At 55.8% G+C, this 25730-nt stretch overlaps 11 protein-coding genes across 11 annotated transcripts; 7 read left to right on the forward strand and 4 right to left on the reverse strand.

Moving 5' to 3' along the window:
* Window positions 1–1845: 1845 nt before the first annotated feature.
* Window positions 1846–4654, forward strand: SCP_0802260 (hypothetical protein; the record flags this gene model as incomplete). Its single annotated transcript, XM_027760816.1, has 2 exons — window positions 1846–2084; window positions 2134–4654. 2 exons carry the CDS (start codon window positions 1846–1848, stop codon window positions 4652–4654), a joined length of 2760 nt encoding a protein of 919 aa, XP_027616617.1.
* A 275-nt stretch (window positions 4655–4929) lies between these two features.
* SCP_0802270 (Septin homolog spn4) lies at window positions 4930–6420 on the reverse strand (the record flags this gene model as incomplete). The annotated part of the gene is made up of 7 exons (XM_027760817.1): window positions 4930–5052; window positions 5108–5367; window positions 5429–5624; window positions 5675–5792; window positions 5847–6195; window positions 6253–6304; window positions 6361–6420. The coding sequence occupies 7 exons, from the start codon at window positions 6418–6420 to the stop codon at window positions 4930–4932; spliced, it is 1158 nt and encodes a 385-aa protein (XP_027616618.1).
* Window positions 6421–6585: 165 nt separating this feature from the next.
* On the forward strand, window positions 6586–7130 carry SCP_0802280 (hypothetical protein; the record flags this gene model as incomplete). The annotated part of the gene is made up of 4 exons (XM_027760818.1): window positions 6586–6594; window positions 6646–6700; window positions 6807–6999; window positions 7085–7130. The coding sequence occupies 4 exons, from the start codon at window positions 6586–6588 to the stop codon at window positions 7128–7130; spliced, it is 303 nt and encodes a 100-aa protein (XP_027616619.1).
* A 209-nt stretch (window positions 7131–7339) lies between these two features.
* SCP_0802290 (hypothetical protein) lies at window positions 7340–7664 on the forward strand (the record flags this gene model as incomplete). The annotated part of the gene is made up of 2 exons (XM_027760819.1): window positions 7340–7485; window positions 7544–7664. 2 exons carry the CDS (start codon window positions 7340–7342, stop codon window positions 7662–7664), a joined length of 267 nt encoding a protein of 88 aa, XP_027616620.1.
* A 328-nt stretch (window positions 7665–7992) lies between these two features.
* SCP_0802300 (Uracil permease) lies at window positions 7993–10004 on the forward strand (the record flags this gene model as incomplete). Its single annotated transcript, XM_027760820.1, has 5 exons — window positions 7993–8228; window positions 8294–8523; window positions 8589–8953; window positions 9007–9108; window positions 9171–10004. 5 exons carry the CDS (start codon window positions 7993–7995, stop codon window positions 10002–10004), a joined length of 1767 nt encoding a protein of 588 aa, XP_027616621.1.
* A 383-nt stretch (window positions 10005–10387) lies between these two features.
* On the reverse strand, window positions 10388–12347 carry SCP_0802310 (Uncharacterized MFS-type transporter; the record flags this gene model as incomplete). The annotated part of the gene is made up of 6 exons (XM_027760821.1): window positions 10388–11041; window positions 11102–11282; window positions 11340–11552; window positions 11606–11899; window positions 11952–12210; window positions 12308–12347. 6 exons carry the CDS (start codon window positions 12345–12347, stop codon window positions 10388–10390), a joined length of 1641 nt encoding a protein of 546 aa, XP_027616622.1.
* Window positions 12348–12618: 271 nt separating this feature from the next.
* Window positions 12619–14282, forward strand: SCP_0802320 (Uracil catabolism protein; the record flags this gene model as incomplete). Its single annotated transcript, XM_027760822.1, has 7 exons — window positions 12619–12798; window positions 12863–12889; window positions 12949–13246; window positions 13306–13479; window positions 13537–13851; window positions 13908–14055; window positions 14108–14282. 7 exons carry the CDS (start codon window positions 12619–12621, stop codon window positions 14280–14282), a joined length of 1317 nt encoding a protein of 438 aa, XP_027616623.1.
* Window positions 14283–14675: 393 nt separating this feature from the next.
* On the reverse strand, window positions 14676–15318 carry SCP_0802330 (Fruiting body protein; the record flags this gene model as incomplete). Its single annotated transcript, XM_027760823.1, has 3 exons — window positions 14676–14760; window positions 14819–15169; window positions 15251–15318. 3 exons carry the CDS (start codon window positions 15316–15318, stop codon window positions 14676–14678), a joined length of 504 nt encoding a protein of 167 aa, XP_027616624.1.
* A 2736-nt stretch (window positions 15319–18054) lies between these two features.
* SCP_0802340 (Aspyridones efflux protein) lies at window positions 18055–20161 on the forward strand (the record flags this gene model as incomplete). The annotated part of the gene is made up of 13 exons (XM_027760824.1): window positions 18055–18185; window positions 18253–18279; window positions 18345–18373; window positions 18426–18474; window positions 18532–18609; window positions 18671–18755; window positions 18822–19186; window positions 19251–19285; window positions 19346–19407; window positions 19484–19676; window positions 19755–19812; window positions 19875–20007; window positions 20078–20161. 13 exons carry the CDS (start codon window positions 18055–18057, stop codon window positions 20159–20161), a joined length of 1329 nt encoding a protein of 442 aa, XP_027616625.1.
* A 1269-nt stretch (window positions 20162–21430) lies between these two features.
* Window positions 21431–24053, forward strand: SCP_0802350 (hypothetical protein; the record flags this gene model as incomplete). The annotated part of the gene is made up of 2 exons (XM_027760825.1): window positions 21431–23594; window positions 23659–24053. The coding sequence occupies 2 exons, from the start codon at window positions 21431–21433 to the stop codon at window positions 24051–24053; spliced, it is 2559 nt and encodes an 852-aa protein (XP_027616626.1).
* A 363-nt stretch (window positions 24054–24416) lies between these two features.
* On the reverse strand, window positions 24417–25521 carry SCP_0802360 (Probable proteasome subunit beta type-7; the record flags this gene model as incomplete). Its single annotated transcript, XM_027760826.1, has 6 exons — window positions 24417–24530; window positions 24621–24822; window positions 24880–25162; window positions 25215–25291; window positions 25346–25440; window positions 25489–25521. The coding sequence occupies 6 exons, from the start codon at window positions 25519–25521 to the stop codon at window positions 24417–24419; spliced, it is 804 nt and encodes a 267-aa protein (XP_027616627.1).
* Window positions 25522–25730: the final 209 nt, after the last annotated feature.

Here is a 25730-nt window from a genome sequence, read left to right on the forward strand (position 1 = left end):
GTGCAGGTACACGCGGGATGACCAGCGTGACACGCGCTGCGCGGGAGCTACAGCCAGGAGAGCATTACATACCCCCCCCCCCTCTATACGACTTTCACCAGACGTTCTGCTGTGCGACCCTCTCTTCTGTCCGTTTTCGGTAAGTCGCACGTGAACGTCTGGTCACGAGACTACAGCTGGAGAAACATAGACTCTTCACTTGTGCTGATATCCTCATCTAAATTTGGAAACTGGATCGACGGAAATTATACGGTGGGACACGAGCTAACGTGATCATCATCCTGCAGACATGTCATGCGCACAGCAGTGCGTATCAGGCTCATTATAACCAGCAATTGTTGACATCGTCCATACAAGCAAGGCATTGTATCCAATCGGACAGAATACATAATGGGAAAGCTCAATCATACTCTATTCTAGTCTCGTGACCAGACGTTCACGTGCGACTTACCGAAAACGGACAGAAGAGAGGGTCGCACAGCAGAACGTCTGGTGAAAGTCGTATAGAGGGGGGGGGGGGGTATGTAACGCTCTCCTGGCTGTAGCTCCCGCGCAGCGCGTGTCACGCTGGTCATCCCGCGTGTACCTGCACATCCATCCTGCCTCCTGCTGATAAATATTGTTCATGTATGCAACCATATATGCACCCCGAACCCTATTCTAGGCATCGCACAGGACGCATAACTCCTTTTTTCCCGAGGAAATAACTTGGAAAAATGTGTGGAAATCAACAAAGTCATACTGCGGGAAAAACATGAGGAAAAAATGTGTAAAAGAACAAAGCATTTCCGCAGTTTTTCCACTGGAAATAAGTTGGTCGCCAAATATGGTAGTTTTGTCCGGGTTTTGGCATGTCCTGGCATGTCCAGTTGCCTGATATGGTAGGCAACTTATTTCCAAGGGAAAAACCGTGAGAATGTTTTGTTCTTTTCTCACTTTTTTCTCGAGGTTTTTCCTCTGAAAATATATTATTGATTTCCATGCTTTTTGCCAGGTTATTTCCAATGGATAAAAGTGGTAATGCTTCCTGTGTCGGTAACCCGTGAATGCGCCGCGTTCGAGTTCGGATGTTTCGAGTTTTGGCTGAGGTCACGCCCATGTGACATACCCCCCCCTCCCCCCCGCCTATACGAAAGTCACCAGACGTTCTGACACGACCCTCCACACAAATCCTAAAAAGGGTCGAATCTCAGAACGGCTGGTTACGAGACTACTCCAGCTGGAGGACTCGCGGGCGATTCTGAATGCTTGTTTCGGCCGGATCATGTGAAGAAGCGGGATTGACAACGCGCCAATGGGGACTACGCGGGAGCACGAGAACCCTCGCGTGGAGCGCTTCGTACGGCTGGGAAGAGAAGCAGATATCTGTATAGAGATCAGTTTAGCGACCGCCAAATATTAATCTTGCTCTTGCGGTCGTGGAGCGGGCGATGTTCGCTACAACTTGTCGGATATGGCAATTGCTTGTTACCACCGGGGTCCCTCCTGTGAACAACCTGTGACACGGCAGCCCGCGCGCCGAAACTTGGTTTTACCATATCGAGCAGCACACCTTCCTTTCTCGGTGCAGTCATAGCCTCCCCATAAGACGCAGGGTGTGCGGGCATGTATATAAGGAGCTCGGCGCACCTTCCCATGGCCGTCCCACTTACCTCTCCGCCTGTGCCGCGGCGCTTTCCGGGATGGCACAGACACGGTCAGTCACAGTCACGCAGTTCCACGCGCGTCTGGGACCCCGAACTTTGTGACTTCAGTGGAGCCGCTGGCGTCTAATATCTTTTTCACACACGAGTATTTATTCGCGAACCTGGTTCTGCCAAAGGCACCACTCTCTTCCTCCTCGCCATGATCATCCTCACCCGTGCCAGATTTGCAAAGCGGCTCGCCCTCCGTCTCTCCAAGGCGAAAAGAAAGGTTCCCGCGAAAGCTCAGCCCCACCAGCACCACCCCGAGTCCGCTACCACCCGGCGTTTCGTCCAGGGCGTACCTCCGGACGAGGTTATCGCGGTGACCGCCCGTCGCATGGCCAAGGCAGAGCGCGACGAGCGCATGGATATCACCCTTGCCCTGACCGAAGTCAAGGAGTGAGTCCCGCTGCATCTCTCGTTCTCGATGTGCGCTCATTTTCTGCAGATACATGGGCGGCTTCACCCGCCCCAGGGATCTCAGCGCCTCCCGCTGGTTCCGCGGCGGTACCTACGATCGGCGTGGGACCGTCTACGAGTCCCCACCCGAGGCCGCGTACGAGTCGCACACGGTCTTCATCGTCGAGTCCCGGTACCCGGTCGTGCATGGCATCGGGCGCATCGACACCGAGGAACAGTTCGTCGGAGTGTGCCGCGAGGGTGACCTCCCCGCTCTACTCGCGTCCTTCAACTCGGCCAAGACCAGGGGCGAGTTTCGGGAGGCGATGGACAACGCTCGCTGGCCGTGGATGCAGAACCACCCAATGCCGCGCAAGACAGTGTGGTGGGAGCCCGGCGAGTCTCCCGATGCGGTGCATCGCAAGGCGATTGAGGAGAGCACAGACTTTGCAAGCGAGCTCCAGGATGGGAAGCGGGTCCCCGTGGAATTGCTGACACCTGCGTCTTCGTCGTACGATGCGCGCTCACACCTCAAGCAGCGGCGCTCGTTCCATGCCTCTGCGCTTGCACGCGCGGGTGACCACTCATCCTCATCCTCATCTCCATCCTCGTCGTTCCAGAACCGTGACAAGAGCCTCCCTGCGTCGTCCTGGAGTCGTCCACCGCGACCGCCACAGGATGCGGACGACAACGTTGTGCCGGCGTTCTACGTCGAGCGGAAGCGGCAACGAGATGACATCTCGGAGCGCAAAGTGGCGGAGAGCTCGTTGATGGCAGAGCTCAACGCGGGAATCCTCAGCGAGGGCCTTTCCGCATCCGTTCGCCCTCGCGAGGAGAAGATTCCCGTCGAGGTGCGCATGGCAGACGGTTCGGTACGGCACCCGAGTGGGTTTGAGCCGCCGACGGCCGAGACGGACTTTCACCCGGTCGCGGCGAAGACGCCCACAGAAGAAGACCCGCAGTCGATTTTGTCTACGGTCAAGCAGATGTGGGACGCGCGCAAGTTTGCGGAGCCTGAGGTCCCGCCGATCAGTATCGACGCGGACGTCGAGGCGGAGTACTTGAAGCGCAAGGTGCAGGATATTATTGACAACAGCGCGGTACGGACTGCACAGATTGCGGAGCCGGCCTCCGCGGTAAATTTCGACCCCGTCTCAGGCGTATCCTCAACGCCAGAGTCGCCTAGTACCACCTCGTCATGGGACACTCCGGCACGCTCAAGGGCGCGCTCGACGGACCCCGATAACATCGTGCCCCCATACTACATTGAAAGAAAACAGCAGCGCGACTCGATCTCACAACGGAAGGAGGAGGACGAGCTGATGTCTGAGCTGAGTGCGGGCGTGCTGAGCGACGGCATCGCTGCGGAGATGCGCCTGCGAGATGAGAAGATCCCCGTAGAAGTGTTCGAAGAGGATGGCATCGTGCGGCACCCTAGTGGGTACGCCCCGCCGACGCCCGAGACCGATTTCTATCCTGCGTCTGCGAAGTCCCCCGAGTCGCCGCCAAAGACGCTATGGACTGAGCTAACTGCATCCAAGATTGCGCGGGGGTTCCACTGGAGCGCCCTGGTGCGCGCGCAGGAGGTTCCTGACTCCTTCAGGCTGGTCTCCCCTGTCCTTGGTACATCCCCGCCCACGCCCTCTTCGCTGCATGTGCGCGATATCGCGACAACGGCGCAGGGAGAATCATCCGACGCAGTGTCCGCGCACGACAAACCCCCGCAGGCGGAAAAGGATGGGGACGAGTACTCGCTCATATCGACCAACCCCACGCGCCCTCGGATTTCATACGAGCAGCTCGACAGCCGGTTGGACGCGATCCGGCGCAAATACAGGCCGAAGCTCGAGACAGAACCCTTCTGGCGGCCGCTGCTGACGGTGACGCTCGCAACGCGCCCACTGGCGCTCAGCTTTGCTCGTCTCGCCCGTGCGCTCCCGCGCGGCGAGCCGTTCTATGCCTCCATCGTCCCGGACGACCGCAAGTGCTGGAAATCGTTCCCCACGCGCATGCGCCAGCTGCGCTTGCGTCGTGCGCGTCAGCTCACCATCGAAATGGCGCGTTTCCTGGAGGGTTACCGCGGCGGGTTCGTCGGGCTGCGCTTCGGCACCGGCGACCGCGGCCGCGGGATCGGCGGTGAGGGCTTCGCTGAGCCGATCCCGGCGAGCAAGCGCCTCATCCAGGTCGGCGTGGGCGAGTGGTACAAGCATGCGGCAGACCTGCAGGAGCTGCTTCGCGAGGAGGCGCGAGAGGCGGACCTGGACAACGTCGCAGTGTTTGGGCTCGACGAGCGAGGCGCACGCACGGACGGGAAGGCGTGGGCGCCGAAGCCGCGCCCTCTGCCGCGGCTGGAGTCGCTCAACGAGTTCGCGGCGAAGAAGGGCGTGTCATTCGAGGGCATGGATAAGTGGCAACGCGAGGAAGCGCGCATGGAGTTCGCGAAGAAGTATGCGATGCAGATCGCGGCGAGGCGCGCCCAGGGACATAGTTCGGTGATGCACCCGCCCCCAACTCACGGACGGACACTCGTACGCAGAACGTGGCAACCTGCCACACCTATCGTATCTTGATTGTTTGAAGTTACTCAACCTGAACCACTTGCGTTGTACATACCATCACGTCGCACTCCACTAATTAATGCACATCGCTCTCAGTCTGAGCACACCATTCGTGGATAACTAAGCAAAGTGGTGAACATTATCCCTGAGCTAGACAGTGCCAACGAGTCCAACGAGCGAGGTAATCCGAGACAGAAGGAAGAGGCATGAAAGGAGCGGTCGAGTTTATGGGGTATCAACGCACAGTAATACTCGGAGAACTTTCGACAGGCACAGGACACAGGTCCTTACCGCCTGTTGGTGCCACGGCCGTAGCCAACCTGAAGATTGTCGAGCTCGGCTTCGAGCTGCTTGATAGCGCTGTGGGCGAGCTCGAGGTCCTTGTTGAGACGGTCGCGCTCTTGGATGAGCTGTCACACCGACGCATGAGCACCAAACGACAATAATAGAATAGTTAATACATACGTGTTGCTCCCACTGCCTGAAGCGGGACTCCTCGGCTTTGACTTGCTCGGTGAAGCGCTTGCGGAGCTGCTCCTCCTCCTCCTTGAACTTGGGGTTCTCGAACTTGCGCGGCTTCTGCTCGCCGAACTTGCGCGTCTCCATCTGCGCCTGGCGGTAGTTCTCGTAATGCAGGTCCTCCGTCGTCGAAATGAGGTCCAGCATGTGCGTGCGGATGAGCAGCGAGCGTAGCTTGCGGAAGTCGCAGTGGTTCTCGTTCTCGACTGCCGGCCGCGCACGGCGTAAGATAAGAGGTGTAGATGGGTAGATACGGAACGGACTGACCTTCGGCGACACCCCAGAGGTACTCGCGGCCCTTGACGACGCGGCCGTCGGGGGTAGTGACGTCCTCCGTCGAGCCGATGATGGAGAAGGGGATAGCCTCTGAGAGGATACGCGCATGCTCGGCACCCGCCTCGTCGTCGGGCTCAATGGGAGGCTGGTAGATGCGGATACCTTGCGCTTGGATGACCTCCCGGATCTGCAACAAAAATCAGCGCAACGCGAGGAGCGAAGGTGACCCACACGCACGCGCTGCTTGAAGGTGTAGAGGTCGTTCTGGGTGAGCGTGTCGGCCTTGGCGACGACAGGAATGAGGTTGACGCGGGTGCCCAGACGCTTCATGATCTCAATGTCGAGCGGCTTCAAGCTGCTAGGTAGATGAGCCGGGTCGTGCTCTGCAGCGGACGAGCGAACGGCTTACGTATGACCGGTCGGCCTGATGAAGTAGAGGCAGGCATGGACACGGAGGTCGATCTTTTCCTTGCGCTCGGGCTGCTGCTCCTGGCGCATGTACGCTTCGTGCTGGTCGTCAATGAAGTCGACGATGGGGGCCCAAGAGTCGCGGTTGTTGACGTAGTCGCCGAAGCCCGGGGTGTCGATGACGGTAAGCTTGGTCTTGAACTGCTTCTCTTCGAGCTCAGCCTTGATGATCTCGACCTCGGTCAGTTTGTCGAGCTGCTTGTGGTGACGGCGGGTGTAGCTCTTGGCCGGAGAGAGTTCGGTCGAGAAGAGTGTGTTGACGAGAGTGGTCTTCCCGAGACCGGACTCGCCTGCACGTCTCGTCAGCCCGCTTCAACCACTCGTGAGATGTGTTTCCGTCTACTCGCCAACGACCATAATGGTGAAATGTGCCCCATGTTTGGCGACGATTTTGTGCCGCTGTAGAGTAAAATTCTGAGCTACGTGGAATAAAAGGCATTGTGGAGAAGACAGACCTGGTTGGGGAGGTTGGCGATGCCAATACCATCGGACATGGGGGGGGGAAGGTTGGCCATGGTTGTGGGATACTGCACTCAGACACGACACCTCACACCGTCGTCTCGATTTTAGCTGCGAACACTCCCTCGCAGTTTGCTTCTGTTTGCGTCTGGTGGCTGCACTCCTCCTCAGTTCCACTGCCAGGAAATATTTACATACGATCCCGCTTGAGTTGTCAGGATATGCAGCACGTACGCATATGTGCAATAGAAGTGCATGCAATGACTAAATATTTTCAGCAGATGAAAATACTCTCAGGGTTAGATTTCCTCTCGGGCTCGACGTCTCCAATGCCATGTAAGTACTACACTGGTTGATATCCTTGGTGGGATGCGACAGCCAGAAATGTACATTTGCTCATACTGGTACGATATGGCATACACATCTGCCTCTCCGAAACCAGGGTTCTTCAGAATTCACCCTAACAACACCGCACTACTGGCGCTCGCGCTCCTGGACACCCGTCTTCTCGATACCCTGTGTACGCATTTGACGAACCTTCTTTTATGTATGGCACGCAGGCGAGCGATCCATCAGGTCGTCCACGATCCCGAATGGAGCATGGACTCGCTGCTCCAACGAGCGCTATCGTGCATGTATGTGCTCGCGCTGTGTAGTGTGATGTTGCAATGATGGGCGGCTGATCAGCCTCTCCCTACACATACCGCGCTTGTTGTCCAGTGTCCAGACTAATACGACCATCGAAAGGCTTTCCGAGGGCTCTTGAATGAGCACCCTGGGCCTGCAGTAGTGCACTGCGGCGCATCGGAAACTAGAAAGTCGCTTGGACAAGATGCAGTTGTGGACCTTGTGGTCAAACCTTGTGATCTCATAATCCTCTCTGAGGTGGCCCACCCTGGGAGATTATGCCACTGATGCGTCGATGTCCCCCGGTCCTGTGCCCGGGAATGCCATGAACATGGACGGTTCTCAACGATGTATGAGCTAAACACGGATGCTGCCCCTGACGTCTCACGACAATATTTGGGGTACTGCCTTCTACGGCCGGTGATTCAAGAATGCACGTCTCCGTCGAGACATAGAGGCCCGGAGGCTTATCGGATCGCGAGCACGGTTGCACGGTGAGCCAGAGTGAGATGCCGTTCTACCTCTACCTTTATATAGATCTTATCTCGAAAGCTATATCCCTTATCTTCTCATACGGCCCGCCGCGGACTTGCTGCAGATACAATCGTTTATGCATCTGACCGTCAATGCGAGCTGCACCTTCTCCAATCTCACTCGCTTCCCGAAAGTTTAGTATACCTACTCAGCGTTTACGACTTGCGACCGTACTGACATGTCTATTAGGGCCTCGCTAGTGGTCGGCGGCGGTCCCAGCTACTGCAAGAACCCGCTGACCGTGCAGTCTTTATCGCCCTTCTGCAGAGGAGTCATTTCCATTGATGGGCGAGAAGGACGTCGCAGTTGGAGTAGTCCGCCCCTGCTTATCTTCTCGACTCCGCCTGCACGTCTCGCACGTCCCGCCAGCTCCTTCAGGCACGCTCTGGCTGGCTCATAAGCCCACATGGACTCCAGTTGCATAGGTGCTTCCTCCTTGACCAACCTTGCCTCACCTTGAACTCGCCATGGTAGCCAACAAGTTCAATCGTGTGCTCGCCCATCCCATCCGCAGCTGGGCGGGCCGGCTTCATACGGCTTTCACCTCGAAGGAGGAGTTCCTCAAGTACGTGCACACCGAGGGGAACGCGCACGCTGTCCATTCGTGGACAAACGAGGATCTCAAGCCGTCCCCGCCGCACATGGTTAACTGGCATTGGTGGAACTTTTGCATCTTCTGGTTTGGCATGGGCTTCGGGAACTGGTGCGCCCGCCGCCATCTGAGCGATTGCAGGTTGATTTGGGTTGACTGATTGGGGTTGTTTGCAGGACGCTCGGGTCGAGCATCGTCGGCGTGGGCCTGTCGTGGTGGCAGGCGACGATAGTCGTCTGGATCGCCGCGTTTGTGTCTGGCGCGTGCATGGCACTCAACTCCCGCGCGGCCGCGAGCTTCCACGTTGGATATCCCGTCCTCCTTCGCACCTGCTTCGGGATGTATGGCCACTACTGGCCCGTGCTCGCGCGTGGCGTTTGCGCGATGCTTTGGGTTTCTGTGCTCAGTGCGTACTGCCCCTCCCTCCCCCTCCACTTCGCCTGCTGAACCAGACACGTTGTTCTCCGACAGACTACCAGGGTGGCGCGTTCATCTCGACGATGCTCCACTGCATTGTCGGGAACCGGTGGAATAATCTCGGCGTGCAGTTCCCCTCCTCGGTAGGGACGACAATTCAGCGCTTCCTCGGGTTCCTCATCTTCTGGGCTATTGAATTGCCGTTCTGCTCTCTGCGCCCATACCGCCTCAAGTGGCTATATGCCTTCAAGGCGTGGACGCTCCCGCCTTCCGTTTTCGCCCTTCTCATTTACTGCCTCGTGCAGAGCAAGGGCAAGCTCGCGTCCACCACTGCGCTGGCTGGTACGGCGGCGCTTCCCAAGGGCTCGACGCTTGCGTGGTTGTTTGTGAACTCGGTGAACTCGGCTATGGGCAACTGGGTATGTTTCTATCTTCCCGATGTGGAGCATGCGGCTGAAGAATTTTGCCGCAGTCGACGTTCATCGCGAACATGCCCGACTTCTCGCGATACGCAACGAACCCCAGGGCGACGATGTGGACGCACATCCTCTTTGTTCCCTTCCCCGCTGCACTCGTGAGTCACCTCCATTCTCCGGCACGTAGTCCGCACTTAGCTATCACTGACCGCACGTGTAGGGTGGCATGATCGGTATCTTCGGAACGTCCGCGCTGCAGAAGGCGTGGGGCGTGACGCTCTGGAACCAGTGGGACGTCTTCGACGCGATGCTCGAGCATTCGTGGAATGGGAAGACGCGCTTCGGCGTGTTCCTCCTCGCGTTCTGCGCTGCGCTGTTCAACTTTGGCGCGATCCTCGGTGCGAACCTGCTCCCATTTGCGAGCGACATCACCGCGCTCGTCCCGACGTTCTTCAACCTCTCCCGCGGGATGTGGTTCTGCTGCCTCATCTCGCTCGCGCTTGTGCCGTGGAAAATCCTCGCGTCTGCCAATGGGTTCCTCGCGTTCCTCGGTGGGTACGGCATATTCATGGGCCCCACCGCCGCGATCATGATTACGGACTACTGGCTCGTGCGCCGCGGGAACATCGATATCAAGGCCGCGTACACCTCCGCGCGCGGTGCACCGTACATGTACTGGCACGGCGTTAACCTGAACGCGGCGTTCGCGTACTTGTGTGGGATGACCATACCATTCGTCGGCTTCGTCGGCACGTTTGGTGTGAAGGTCCCGTATGGCGCGAAGCGCTGCGATGACTTGGGGTGGTATATCAGCTTTGTGGTTGCCGGCGTTGTGTACGTCGTGCTATGTCGTCTGTGCCCGCTGAAAAATGTGGACCCCGATATGCCTTGGGAGCAGCGCGCGCGGGAGTTCGCGGTAGAGCGCGAGGCCGAGGCCGAGGCGGTCGAGGGTGTGGAGGAGGACACGCGCAGTGTCAGGAAGAGCGAGGAGAAGGCGGACGTGGAGAAGGCGTCGTACGTTGTGTCGTATGAGCTGACTACTACTGAAACTTGAGCGGCTGTACCCAGAGAACCGTCCGTACTCTGTCGTTTATCAAATATTAGACCTTTATTTCCTGTGACCTTACGTTGTGGAGAGTTGCTTCCGACAGTAGATGGTGCGGAAGTGGTCATAGAATGTGCCAATAGACTGCTTTTCTTCGAACATTTATACGAGGTTTTGCAAAATAAGGAATACCCGCTTTCGATTCATCGAATCGCGGAGGACCGCAGCTCCTGATTGCCTGAGGTCGGGAAGCAGGCTTTCCGCACGGAAACTACGTGGTCTGGTATGTGGAGTCCTCACGGCCACATGCAACATTAATCCTAGTCCACTAATAATACTTAAAAAGAGCGAGACACATGTATCCAATTCGTAGAAAGTGCTGCAGAAAAGCATCATACTCGCTCATCTTCCCTGATCACCACCGGAGAGAGAGAGGGAGCGGGGAGCGTCGGTGCAAAGCGCGAGCGCATCCTCAGCTTCGGCCCGTAATGCGACAACACGAAAGGGATAGGGCACATGAGCAGCGCGAGACACCCGAGAAGGGTCGACGCCCACCGAGGGTTCAGCGCGGCGTACATCTGCGCCGCAAACAGCGGGAACGCCGCGCCGAAGAGCGACCGCACGATGGTGACGCACGAGAGCGCGCTCGCGGCGAAGAAGAGGTATGCATCGATAGTGTAGTTGTTCAGGCCGAGGAAGACCCACACCGTCGCACATGTGAGGGGCAGCCCCGCGAAGAGCGTCGCCCAGTACGAGACGGTTGGGTACGATGTCCACGCAAACCAGAAGAACGACAGTGCAAAGATCGGCGCGGCGTACTTGCAGATCTCGAGCCGCGCTTCGGGGGGGACTGGGTGTGGGGCGTAGCGCGCCATCTCGCGCTCGTACCGCGGATTGAAGATGAGGAGATACAACAGGACGCCGAGACATCCGCCGATGAGGATCGGAAGGTACATGAGTCCGGTGATGCCTTCGCTCATATGGTGGCCGATAGTAAAAACTATCGGGTACGCAACAAAGAGCAGGTAGATGCAACCGTACACAAACTAGCAGCACACGTCAGATTTCCTTATGATCAGTACAGACAAGGCACGAAAGATGCTTACGCTCATGTAAACCGTCACAGCCAGTAGCATCGGTTCACAGGCCAACATGATGAATGGGCGAGCCACGATGCTGTTCACTCGTTGGAATAACGGCATGTCCCGTTTTTCTAGAGGAGCCCAATAGTGATCGTCTCTGGTCTCCTTGCGTCTGCGACGCGCCTTCCTCACGAGTATGACCGGACTACCGACGGCTAAGGTAAACTACGATAAGATACCAGAAATAAGGTTGTTCGCTCACGCGTAAGTTTCAGGAAGAGTCAGCACGATTATCGCGAGACATGTACCCGCAAAAATTGTTAACACCCAAAACACCCATCGCCATGAAACGCCCGAGACACCCATAAAGCCGCTGACGAGCGGCCCTATTGCAGGTCCCGCAAAAGGTGCGAGGGTAAATAACGCAAGGGCCTTTCCGCGTCGCCCAGCGTCCCATATATCGGACATCAGTGCTCTAGAATGAGATCAGCGCGTGCAGTTATGCATCAAGAAAAATTCGATGCTTACCCGCTATTTGATAATGGTGCTGCAGCGAAAACACCGCCAAGAAAGCGGAAGATCAGGATGGACGCAACGTTCCGCGAGAGGGCACATCCGACTTGAAATCCCGTGTAGACGATGAATGTGAGGATAAATATCGGGCGTCGGCCAATCTGCTCGGACAGCGGTCCCCACACCAAAGGACCGACACAATAGCCAGCGACAAATAGAGATATGGTGGCAGTCGCGACCTCCTTGCTGAACTTGAAATACTCGATGAGATTAGGCACAACGCCCGTTGGCGCTGCGCTCGCGAACGTTCTGGGACAAGGGTAAGCCGTGACGCAAAGTGCGACACCACTCAAGAACGCACGCATTCATGACCAGCAGGCCAGCAACCATAGTTAAGTACCAGCGGTAGGCGAGAGACCAATTCTTCGGATTATCTGGGTCATCCGCGTCAAAGCGCACCTCATAGTCGGGAACATCTGTGTCGCGCTCCTTCTCCAAGGCCTGGTTTGCCTTGTGTTCAGGAATAGAGGCATCGCCCTTTGGGACCCTGTCCTCGTCGATGGCAGTTTCTTCGAGTGTATTTTGTGTAGAATCCTGAGACCGGGTTTCTAAGGATAGGCCTAAGGACGCCATGGCGCCAAAGAGAAGAGAATGGAGGGTTAAAAATCGAACAAGCGAATGCGGACATCTTAAGAGGGTCCGATGTAGAGTACTTACGCGTCTGCCTATAGAGTCGCGACTCTGAGCGCGCCCGCATTCATCGTGCTGAAAAGCGTCTACGTAACCATCATGACGGACCTGCAAAAGCGAAAGCGGTCAATTCGAATTCAGCGGACCACCGCTACCTGGCACTTACACCGGGGCGACATGACTGGAACAGTCGTGTATGCGACGGGATCGCTTGAAGAGTCTCATCTTGTCTCAGTTCCAGTCCGGGAGACGCTGTTCTCCGAGAAAGTCGGATAGGGTCACGTGGTTTAACTGCAGTGAAACCTTCGGTGCTGCTTCTGCGAGCATCATATTCGACAATGGACTTCGGGCAGCCCTTCAACGCAGAACAAACCGTCGCGTACCTCAGGACCCTACCAGCAATACGCGAACGCTGCGGCCGCGTACATGCCTTAGCAAGGCAGGGAAAACTCGAGTTTTTTGAGTACCACCCGGAGAAGGAGCAGGACGTCGCAGCGTTCTGTATCAGTATCATCAATGTAAGCGCGTGATTCGTCAGGCTCGGCCATAAAACGCTATCTGACCCCGATGCCTGCGCATCAGCGAGACTTTGGCTCCAATTATGCCTCGGTGAGTCCACCGAGACACTGCGAACGACAACTGCCGGCCGATGACACACGCATCCGTAGATCCCCCCGCACGGTCGCTGGAGGCACCTCGATGCAGGGCGTCCGCGCGTGGAGCTTCTCATAGCCAAGTGGCAGCACTCGCCAAACCCCCCCGACGCGAAAGAGACCTGCAGGCGCCTCATCGATCTCTTTCTCGTCTCCGTGCTGCTCGACGCGGGCGCTGGCAACACCTGGACGTACCGCGAGGATGACTCAGGTCAGACATTCATGCGTTCCGAGGGGCTCGGCGTCGCGAGCATCAACATGTTCGAGAGGGGGCTTTTCTCCGTAAGGGCCGAGAACCCGTACCAAGTCGATGGTGAATGCGCTCCCTCGTTCCACTTGCACGTGCGCCCTCGCTAACCGTTCGTGTTCCAGCCGACGGACTATCGCGGGTGACGGCCGCTCAGATGACGGAAGCCATGCAGGTGAACGACGCGAACCCGATGGTGGGTATCGACGGCCGGACCGCGCTACTTGCGAACCTGAGCACGGCCCTCAAGGAGAACCAAACGTACTTCGGCTCTGAGGCGCGGCCGGGAAACCTAATTGGTGCGCCGTCCCCTATGGTTTGTGCGCCATGAAAGCAGCCAACCGCAGGTCCTGCAGACTTCCTCGAGTCTGAGTCGAAAGTGGACGGGTCGACGCGGAGGGTGCACATCTTCTCGCTGTGGGGCGCGCTCATCGAAGGCCTTGCACCTATCTGGCCTACAACGCGCACGACGTTCGGTGGTATCTCGCTCGGCGACTGCTGGCCATGCCACGCACTCACGGCGGACGCGAAGGCGGAGGGTGACAACCTCGTTCCCTTCCACAAGCTCACCGGCTGGATCACGTATAGCCTCATCGAGCCCATGGAGAAGGTGTTGCATTGGCAGTTCGAGGGCATTGAGAACATGACCGGCCTCCCTGAGTACCGCAACGGTGCGCGATGACGTCATTCCACTGTGGCACTCTTCCGTTGATCTGTGAGCACGCAGGCGGGTTACTCGTAGACCTGGGTGTCCTCACTCTCCGCCCAGGAGCGATCCCACAGTCCTTCTACCCGGACTCAACATCGGCCATCCCGAAGCTCCCACCCTCACATGCGGCCATCGTAGAATGGCGTGCAATGACCGTCATAGAGCTGTAAGCCTTGGTCTGATTTATCACTCTACCCACTGACACAATCTCGACGCAGCGACCGCATCGCCGACGCCATCCGTGCGAAGCTCGGACTGAAGCCCGCCCAGCTCACTCTCGCACAGGTGCTCGAGAGCGCGACGTGGAAAGGTGGGCGGGAGATTGCGAGGCAGAAACGTCCAGCGACAGGGGGTCCACCCATTGACATTGAGAGCGATGGGACTGTCTTCTGACATTCTGACGTCAGTTGCAGACGATTGGATGATGGTGGAAAGGGTCGGTAAGAGAAATTTGGACACCGTGTAACATAACTCACTGCTTTGGATGGAAGTGGCAACGAATAAGTAAGACAGACTTCTCCACGCAAACAAGGGCTACATCTAGGACATTTAACGAAATGACAGCTGTATATACAACGAACGAAACCGGCGTTGAATCTTTCCATGCCTGCAGGTCTCTATCTAACCAGCGTCCTATATAACAAGGGAAAAGAGCGAAAACCAAGCCCCAGACAAGTGAACTGCAAATGCTAGCGCGTGAGCGTGTGCGTCGAAGCAGACCGAACGAAGCCACGCGTACCGAACATCGTCTTTTGCAATCCGCGGTATCTTGACGGGTATCCCCGCTCAGAGGATGATGGGGATGGACGTGCACCCGAAATTAACGAGGCCGTTAAAGGTGTTATTCTCGCAGCAAACAGGGATGTTCGCGCTGCGAGCACGAAGCGTAAGTCATCGATGGCACCGCGGCGAGAGTATCTGAGGCGCACCAGGTGCTTCCGCCGCCGACGTTACTGATGCCACCGCCACACGAGGTAGCGACCTTACCCGCGGGGAGGTTCGTCTGGTCGATATTGAGCGCCTTCATGATGAACTGCGCCTCGTACGACTCTGGGTCGTAGGTGCTGTCGCAGCACGCGATGGAGCCGCTGTCGCACTGGGAGCTGGACTGCGGGCGCGCGAGGGCGGCGGCAGCGAGGGCGAGGACGGCGAGCGTGCGGAGGGCGAACATCGTGATGGGAGGGATGGTGGATGCGAGGTGGGTAGGCGAGGTGTGGCTGGTCGGGGCTGTGAACGGGTGTTCGAATGATGGATGGGGAGGATGGGGAGGGCTTATATAGCTGTGTGCCGTGATAATGTGAAGGAGAATCTTATATCTTGAACATTCAGAGTGCCTTTTGGGCCGAGTAACCGTCATATACCTTGTCTTCTTCACCGTGACAAGTGTCTGTCGCCCGAACAAGGACCGCTGCGATCCACCTTCTGACATGTCTGCAGAAGAGGTGAGAGGCGCCCTACCCCCTTTCGAAGAGCCTGGCTTACTTATAAGTGGCGTAAGTACTAATATATCGCATTTTTGAAACTGGTGTTCCTAGCATACTAAACAGATCCAAGCCGAGGACTGACACCACAATGCACCACAGTCCGGGACCAAATAATTGATGCATCCGAGATCGACTCCGGGGATCTCGATTAGATTGACTTCTCCTCCGAACACCACAACGCCCCCATGCGGCGTTGAGAAAGTTTGAAGGTGTGAGAGCCCTGTGAGTGCATTGAAGGAAGGATCCTAGAGTTGTACAAAAGTTTATGCATGTTTCTGATTCAAAAAAGTGAACCACTGCAAGCGACGTTGGCGAGATACCTACTAGTGGTACTAAGTACAGTACAGAGACTACCTGAGTTTACAGGTTGGCTCGACCTAAGTCGACCTAAGGACTTGGACGTGTTTGGGTGTCATATGGTTAAGAATAGAAAGGGCGCGGAAGATGGACGCACCGGGCACAGCCCGGTCATCACTACGACAGCACCACAATATTAATGTGATTTCAGCTTGCCCAGCGCCAGTCGAGTCGTCGGAAGAAGATCGAAACCAAGATCGGAGCGCCGATCAGCTAGGAGGATGAGACACACGTGTTCGTTGGCGTCTCGCATATTCCCCACCATTTTCGCATCCGGACAAAAAAACCAAGATTTGCGGTCGACGCTGTCTCACCTCCGGACATTTTGACCTCTCGAAGGCCGGAATGCCATCTCCTGGTCCGGACCTGGAGGTGACTGTCGGCCCCGCAGGTGGCCTAAAAGGCCCGGAATGCTCCCGACGGTGCCGGAAAGCGCCCAAAAATTACCTTATTTGGAGGCCGATAATTATCCGGACAAATTTCTGACAATCGATGATTTTGAAGATCTACGTACGGCGTCCATGGAGATTTTCCAAGGTCCGTATATATATATATACTAGAGCTATCATCTCAGGAGTACTCATGAACTATAGACAGCCACCTGCGGCTTCCTGCCGAACGTCTTCGCCCACTGAGTTGATCTCTACTATTCGAGCCGTCGCCCCCGGCTTAGAAGTCGATACTTGACGACGGATGTTTCCTCTCGTGTACTCCAATACAATCTTTCAAGCCTTCAAGCTTCAGGTGCAACGTATACTAGAGTAAATAACCTGCAGGCTCTTTCTGGCATTGTCGAAACTTGAGCCGCGCTCAGTGTGCCATTCCAACGGTGGTGCCCGAGGTATACATTAACCCGTACCAAATGATGTTGAGTCTCTCGAGTGGCCTGGCATCGACGTGAGAGCGCATCCATAGGATCGTATAGGATCATATCTAGTTCGGTCTCTTTCTCATACCTGGTCACAGTGAGTGGTGATGCCTTTCCTGCTTTCTAGGATAGGCTAGGATAGAGGCAATTGGGTATGCCAGAGACAGGTGCATCGCTGGAAATATCACGTATGCTGTCGGCTAATGTAGTCGTTGGTTAAGTCGTGCCCACCTCAACCTCAGCGCACACTCCGTTACCCTCCAGCAACCCATGCAGGCTCCTTGCAGGAATCATTCACTTCTTCGTTGAAGCTGTAGCCCTTTTCTCCCGCATCTGTTCCAGAGTCATCTGCATCCGCAAGTCAGAGAGGGTTTCTTCCTACCTTCTAGTGTTCCGCGTTTCTTCCGCTCTTAAAATATGCTCGGGCGAAGTACTACGAGCCGGACCTCCCGAATTCCTTCGAGACCATCGTGATAAGGGCTTCGGCCATATATCTCCCATGAAGGGAATGGTGGGTTGCTGAGGGCTGCTCATGGTTGTCGTACTACTAGTCGTGGAGATTTGTTCTCGATGGGATGCGGCAGTTGGCAGGTAATAATATTGAGATGGCAAGTAGTAATTTACCGACCGGGATGGTTTGGAATGCCGGCATGAGCGCGTTTCCCGGTGACCTAAACGGCGAGGTACCGGTGAGTTGGCGAATGCTCGGAGCATCCACCTCGTAGCAGTCCGCCAGCAAGCTTGACGCCACCGAGGACTCCAAGTTCTGAAGCGTACAGTGTGACTTTATCGCAACCGAGGCTAGTCTCCCACTGCCCCAGTTCCCCCCATGGGGAACAGCGTCGCGGACACCGAGCGAAGCTACCCTGGGAAGAAGTTTACGCCACCACGATTTCCGCCGGTGCAATCGCCAGCCTCCAATTGTAGCCTGGCCGACTGCCAGATCTCGAGGCGTGTGCAACCCTGTAAGCCATGATGTTTGGCAAAGAGGGGAAAGCTCTGAAAATAATGTTGGTGCCGGCTGTGAGGCCTCGGCGCGTCAATTTCCGCTCTGGACAGCTGGTGCGGACAACGTCTCTCTCTAGTGTGATACTTTCCATACTAGATGTGAAAGTTTTATCCGCGACATAATGGACCCGGGAGGAGCGACCTGACGCAGAGAAGCGAATTCTTTATGGAGGATCCCGCGAGAATGCTGCGAGGGACGCGTGTAAAATGCAGGCGATGAATCGTCCCGCGTCCCGCGTCTTCCTCATATGTGCTCCACGCATTGGATTTATGGCACGCTTCGCTGTCTTCTGCATCAAACTTGCACACACGTCCAGGATCACTGATCCTTCTCGGGAGCCTCTTTACATGGGCCTCCGCGCCCTTCAGCTCCCAAGTTGCACCCACTCGACTCTTCTTCAAGCCGCTGGCGCCGCCTTACTTGACTCCGGTATACCACCTGCATATCATGTCTGACGTTGTGGATTCGTCCGAGACCAAGTCGAGCACTTCCACAGTCGTGGTAACGCCTCCGGCCCGAGAGGGCCCACCACCGCCCCCCGATGGCGGTTTGTCTGCATGGTCGACGATAGCCGGAGCGTGAGTTTCTCCAGCAGCTGGCTGGCGTACCCGTTCGACCACTGATTCGCATCGAACGGGTGCTCAGGTGGATGATTCAATTTTGCACCTTTGGGTAAGCTGGAGACTGCCACCGTATACAACTACTCGGACACTAATTTCATTTATGCCCGTTGCCAGATACGTCAGTGCGTTTGGAGTCTACCAAGGTCCGTTGTCGGAGCATGCCAATACCTTTTCCATTGACTCGACTCGCTCCAGATTTCTATGCCTTAGACTTCCTTCCACTATATTCATCCTCCGACATAAGGTAGATGTTGTCTCCCGCCTCCTATCCTGTACTGACACCATGGATCTTGCAATTGAGCTGGATAGGCGGCTTGCAGCTGTTCCTGATGTATGCTCCGGGGATTCTAGTAGGACGGGCTTTTGACGCAGGATACTTGTACGTGCCTCTGCCCGCCTAATTTCTCACGTAGAAAAGACGGTCTGACTAGTACTTGCAGCCACCACCTGGAAATCGTCGGTTCGCTCCTGTACGTCTTCTGCATGTTTATGCTCTCCCTCACAAGCCGGAACCAATACTACCAAGTGCGCATCCATGTCCATCTCCAGTCCAGCCATTGGCATCATGCAGGTTGGCTGATGTCCGCTCAGATCATCCTAGCTCAAGGCGTCGGCATGGGTATCGGCCTCGGTCTAACGTTCCTCCCCTCCCTGAGCATCGTGTCGCACCACTTCCGCCGCCGACGTGCGCTCGCGGTGGGCATCGTCGTGAGCGGCGCGTCCGCGGGCGGGATAGTGTTCCCGATCATGCTGAACCGTCTCTTCCAAGACCCGCACGTTGGCTTTGCGGGAGGCGTGCGCGCAAGTGGGGGGCTCGTCGGCGGGCTGCTCTTGCTGGCCAATGCGCTGGTGAGGACGCGGGCGCCGCCACGCCGCTTGGGGAGCCGGATGGGCTTGAGTTGGAGAAGCTTTAAGGTGGTGCTGAGGGATGGTGCGTACATGTGGTCGATTGCAGGGTAGGCTGTCCACAGCTTAGGACGGTGAACGTGCGTTAATCTTCCCGTACGGGTCGTTGCATAGCGCGTTCTTCACAAGTATGGGATCTTACATACCATGTGAGGCTGCCGTTGTTTTCCCTATTTGGCTGGAGATCTGATGTCTGTTTTGACGCCTAGTATTCTACCTGCAACTATTTGCATCGGACCACGGCGTGAATGCGCGGGTCACGACCTACTTGGTACGTTGCTGTTTGTGCTTCACTTCGCTAAAGCATCTCGCTTACCCGAATGTTTCCCATCGGAACTCGATTCCAGCTCGCGATCCTCAATGCTGGGAGCATCGTAGGCCGAATCATCCCGCCCTTCCTCGCCGACAAGTGGGGGGTCTACGCACTGCTCCTCCCGTCCGTCTTCGCGTCCGCCACACTACTCTTCAGCATTTTCGGCGCGACGACGTCCGCGGGCGCAGTCATCGTGGGGCTGCTGTTCGGGTTCGCGTCGGGAGCGTGTGAGCGCCATTTTTCGCTTTGGCGGAGTTGGCAGATGGTAGCGGCGGGATGCTAATTACGGCGTACTGTTGGTGCAGATATCTCGCTGATTCCTTCGTTGCTCGGGGTCTTGTGTCGGGATGTAAGTGAGCTTGGGTGCGTGTTCAGTGCGGTGTCAGTGCGAATGTGGTCTGGAGGAGGTACTGACGTGTGTGCAGCGTCAGGATGGGGTTCGCCTACACCGTCGTTGCAATCGCCATGCTCGTCGGGAACCCGATCGCGGGTGCTCTCCTCAATGCAGATGCTGTGAACGTGCAGCGCGTATGGTGGCATGCGCTCGTCTTCGCCGGGGTGAGTCCTGGACTGAGTCATCCCTGCGCCGCGTTGGTATGCTAAATTTTACCTCGGGATACGCTTGAAGCTTTGTACCATCGTGGGGTTTGGGTTCATGTGCATCTCGGGGATATTGTTTCACAGGCGGAAGGAACGGGCGAGCTCGGCATGACATCTCCAGGTCGGGAGCTGGCTTCGGGAGTGGTAAGGTTGCCGAAAAGTAGGACCAAGATAGAGAGACATGCATATTGCACACCTGTTTTCAAGCTGATAGAGAACACTTATCTGTTTGAACTATGACGTCCATGATCAGCATGCATGAGCGAGCCCGGGCAACTTGAAGCACCCAGTGACTAACAAGTGGCCAGCAGCGCCGTCTCGAGTCTCCGCGTATGTAGGCCCATCGAACATCCATATTTTATTTCTGTTGCTGTGTCAAAATTCTCTGTTGAGCATCGGTCGGATTATAGTCGTCCATCTGGTTAACTGCACAAGTTCAACGTTCAACATTCAAAGTCACGGGTTCACGTGCACGTCCGGATCCGACAAGTGTATTTTGCTTCCGTCGTCTCAATCGGATCGCGTTTGTCTGTCGTGTATTTCTTTCACACGAACACACATTCGCTCCGTGACTGGAACAAAGAAAACGGAGATCTATAGACCATGGTAACGACGGCTGCCTGCAGGTTTGCATGCAGTTGGCGGACAATGGATCAGTTGATGGGCAAGTCGCACGCGTCTTGTTTTTGTGGGTCTGCAGCATGTACACAATGTGACATATAGAATAACGCGGGCCTGGCGATGGTCTTGGAATGTGGTGAAATCCCTCTGCACCTCGAGACATTATTTCGCGGAAACAATCTCGCAATTGGTCTATTGCTCATGTTTCCATTCTTCCGTGTTGATTCGACAATCCGCACGGTCGTCAATTTGTGGTCGGTCACACATCGCGTGCGGCGAGGCGCGTGTGTCCATCATGCACGCATTGTCTGTATGTGGCCGTAACCCCTCGCCTTTCGCATAAAAGGATGCCGTCCCCTACTCGTGTACGCAATCGCCGAGCCAATTTTCCGCCTTAAACGTTGTCATTCTCGACACTCGTCGTTAACCTTCTGGTGCCAGTTCATCCGCCCCGTGCTGTGTATTGTCGAGATTGCCATCGTGCTAGGGTGTCAGCGTCCTGTATCTTCTGTCGACACGTTTCCCCACTGCGGTACTGGTACGTTAGAGCAACTTCTCTACCGTCATTGTCGGCATTCATGTCTTCCAAACACAGGTGCTGTACACTGTAGCGCGCGCCCCGTCACAGCCTAGCCTCCTTCGGCAGTAAATTAGGAAACCCCACGAGAGTAAGTTCATCTTGTTTCTTCTATCCGTGTTTGCCACCACCATGAAGAGGAAAGGCCAGGTGAACGCCAGGACTGAATCCCACTTCCCTGAAATGGATATGGCCACGGGGTCTTCTTCCCGGCCTATTCTTCCCCACACAAGGACACTTGAATCCACGAGCGATGAGGACTTGGCATCTTTCTTACCTGCGCTGTTTGCTACTAGTAAAGCGCGAGTGCTCGCCGAAATGGCCCGGGAATCTCCTCGTGCCTCTGGTTCGACAGAAAATGCAAGTGGCCTTGATGCCACTGCCGTGATCGTCGATACTGGGGGGTCGAATAACAATATCTGCGCACTCGGCGCAAAAATCGACGATGTATTGAACGATCCGGATTTCCAGAACCAGATGGTGCAATCCTTCCGACGTCAAATGCGTTTGCAGGAGTTGCAAGTGCAAGAGGCAGATGCGGACACCAGGACCGAGTGGCACATCTCATCGTTCAAGGATGGTTTACCTCGTGAGCGAACTCCTGGCCAATCTGAGAGTCCTCTTCCGCGGGGAGTCTTTGACGGCACTAAGGAGGGTGACGCAGGAACTGGGGGCGCAATAGCCGGCACAAGGTCCGATATAGATATGGACCCAAACTCGCAACCCGCACACGAAATGCCAACTGCGGTCCAACAGCAGCCTAGAAGTCCTGCCCAAGCTCTCAGGGCTTTCCTTACTGGTTCTCTGCCCCAGCACGATATCGTCCCTGTCAAGCATGTACCAGATGATCCGCCCTTTGGTCCCATCTGCGTGCCAGAATGGGACGGCTTCAAAGACTGGTGGGTGCATGTGGACATCAACAACCCTCCAGCCACGCTTGCGGACTACTACAAAGCACTCGCGGAGACTGAAGCACAGGCGTTAGCTGTATTCGGTGATCCCTTAGAGTTGTATAAGCGAACTCTCGAAGCACATCCACCAGGCTATGAAGTCTACAATCTTCACAAGGCAGTCGAATCTCTATCTATTCCTGGTCCCGCTTTACTACCTCCAAGTCAGCATTTCCCTGCAATAATCGGCATGCCTCCGCCTCCGCCAGACGATCCGACCGAAGTACTCGGGCAGGATCCTTGGAGCATGGTAGAGATACTGCTTCTCCTGGATGTAATTGCTCATTACTCCCCCGCTGAGGCTGGCTGGGAGAAAATCTCGCAGGTCTACAACAATGTGCTCTTAGGAACTTTGCGCAAGTGGATCGCGGATCGGATGCGGGACTCAAAGAAGGACATGGATACTCGCCGTAGTCTGGCACAGCACATGTGTGTGGACAGAGCCAAGGAGAAGTACGCCCTGATGCATGGACGCGCAGTGAAGCCGCAAGTGGAATCCAAAGATCCGCGCGCACCGCTGCAGAACAAACAGCACTATGCATTGCCCACGCGGCTGCTTGCGTGCGATTTGCCCTCAAGACGAGATTCAGAACGCAGTCTGCGGGGCCTTGATGTCTCAGATCCCATTGCATTGGTCCAGATTGACTCGAGGAGGCGCGCGCCCTATACCTTTGAAGGCTGGGTGGAGCAGGAAGCAGAAACTATGCCCCCTCCTTCGGAATCATTTGTCTTCGGACCTGTCGATTCTGCGGCTTCAGCTGCCATCCCGTCTCCCCTAATGCCGCCTGAAGCACCACCTTCTCAATTAATAGAGCAACCCGATAAACCTGTCGAGGTACTTCCAGAGCCTCGTCCGGAGTATCGCATCCGGCCCCCTCCGCTCTCCATGCCGGTTGCGCAAGCGTCCCTTCTTACGAGTACACTCGCTGCATTTCGAGTCGCGAAGAAAGCGCAGCTCACGGAGCCTGACCAATATGAAAGACTAGTTGATGACGCCTTGCGCCAAGCCACCGACCTGTATGCCGAGCTAAATCCTGCATATCCGATCCGCACAGCCTGGGAGTGCTGGCATCGTTGGTGTGTGCCTCTTGGCAAAATGGAAGTGAGTGCCGGTTCAATCGTGAATGCTAACAACAAGAGCAAGGGGAATTTCAAGAAGCCCAAGAAGGGCAAGAAGACAAAGTCTGCTGTCCCATCTATCCACCCTGTCCTTGGCAATTTGGTCAACTTTGCTGCTCCTGTGCCCATTCCCGGGACTTTTCCGGACGAGCCTGGTGTGGTGCATCATTTCGTAAAACATGACCCACGTCCTGGATTGCAAACGTTTGCGGCGGCGGCCCGGGCGCACCAGCAGAATTCGAACGGTACTTTCGAATGGTGGTTGAGGTGTTTACGAGGTGATTGCGTCCTTTCATAATAAAGCCCTAACGGCTGACGGTTTCCTTTCCGTGTGTCACATAGGGGTGTCCAGTTCACCTGGTTGTGGCCCTATTCGTCCTGAGGGAAGGCGCAACAAGTCAAGGTATCCGAATGTCCCTGTAGGCACGTTAGGCTCCAACGTTCGACCAGGAATATTCGCGTGGTTCCAATGCGCGCTGGTAAACCGCACGATGTTGCGGCTGGTGACTGACGCAGGCAGAAGCAGGAGGGCGTCCACGCGAGAAGACGGGAATTCCAGCGAGGATGCCCCAAGCGATGACGATTCAAGCGATAACAGTGATGCGACTGAAGGTGAAAGTGAGAAGATGTGTGGAAGAGGGTTAGACTGGTTAGGGGAGGGGGCGAAGGTACTGCCGGCCCACCTGAGAGACCTGCCTATCCCTCCCCGCCCAAAATATCTTGGCCGCCATAATTGAGCGCAATTGGGCGTCGCTGATCAAGCGATACTACGATCGCGCCCTTTGAGGTTCGCTTGACATGTAGCTTTCCAGGACCCTGTATGTTTTCACTAACGGATTATTTTCACACGTACGTACACGCAGAAAAGCATCATATGGACAGTGTTACCTTCAGTAGGAGCTCAGTTTGCCGCACAGACAGCGAGAGCAATATGGGCAACAAATGCAAGTTACTTCCTCGCGTGCGACTGTACATATACAGCTACCTGCAAGTCCAACGCGTCACCGCCACCAACGCGTTATACGTACACCAAATCCAACCTCGATATCTCATTCCCTTGAGGGAGTATCTCAGATCAGCGCCTAACACCCTCCGCCGTATCACTGTGTCTGAGCGCCGTACCCGCGGATGCCTTCCGCGAAGTCCCACTTCGTGTCCAGAGATTTGGACTCGGAGATGGAGATGCCTGATGAGTTGACGATCGCAATTTGATACTGAGCGCAGGCGTCAGTAAAACATTCAAGACAACGGCAACTCCATAATGGCAGGGCGGTCGAGTAATGGGCAGCAACAACATGACGCACCTTATCGATACTGCGCGCGTCACGGTAATAGAGCACACGCATGCAGTCATGGAGCAGCTTCTGCGCTTCTTCTTCCGTTAGCTGCTCGTGCTCACCATCGACGACTTTGCGGAGGAGTGGTAGCGCGATGTAGGCACCATAGCCGGTCGCGATCGAAGATGCGGAATAGGTCGTGCCAAGGAGATCGACGTAAGCAAGGAACCTGGACAACATGTCAGTACAGTGTGGAATGCGAAGCATTTATAAGACCCAGACTCACGACTTGCCGTCTTTGTGACCGCCGACGAGGATGGAGTTCCAGAGGGGGTTCATCTTCGAGCGGCGGGCGTACATCACACGCGAGAGATACTCGTGCACCTCAGCAGGACCAAGGTCGTGCGCATCGCTGTCGCCGTATGTGAACTCTTCGACGACGAGACCGTCAAGGAGATTCTGGAGGTACTGAAAGTCGGAGAGGTCACCGGAGACGCCGATGATGGTAGAGCTGCCGACGGGATGAAGGCGCTGGATGTCCTTAAATCGTGCGAGTGAGCCGTAAGAAGCTATGGAATGTGTAAGATGGAAGTGTTGCTGCAAGTGAGGGAATGTACGAACCGAGGTTGTCGGCGGCCATCATGACGCCGTCTTTGTATTTAATAGCGAGCACGCTGGTGCCAGTCACGATGGGCTGTCTGACACCAAAGATTCGTTATTGAATTTGGAGTGAATTGTCATAGGAAACTCACTGCGTGTGCTGTACGCCCTCGGCGAATGCGTCCTTAGCGATGGACGGTCGAGCATGGATCGGGAATGTGTTGTACGCATCGTACAGGTCATTTCTCTACAGCACAATGTAAGTACCCCCGTAAGAAATAGAACACGAACATACTGGGCGGCCCCAGTTTGTCGGAAAGTGGTCCATGGCGAGGAAGAGAGTGTGTCTGTCTAGTGAGCTTGCGCACTCGACGCGCGTCGACACGCTTTACGTAATCCGGAGAGGATTAGTTCATGCTTAAATATTTGTTGAGTGCCTTTTAGGCCAACAAGGCTTCGGAGATAAGGGTCTTAAGTGCGACTTCAGGGCCGGAATAACCATATTGGGGCATGGGAGCTATTCAGGATGAGCGCGAC

Source organism: Sparassis crispa (assembly GCF_003851025.1).
Source record: "Sparassis crispa DNA, contig_000007F, whole genome shotgun sequence".
NCBI lineage: Eukaryota > Fungi > Basidiomycota > Agaricomycetes > Polyporales > Sparassidaceae > Sparassis > Sparassis crispa.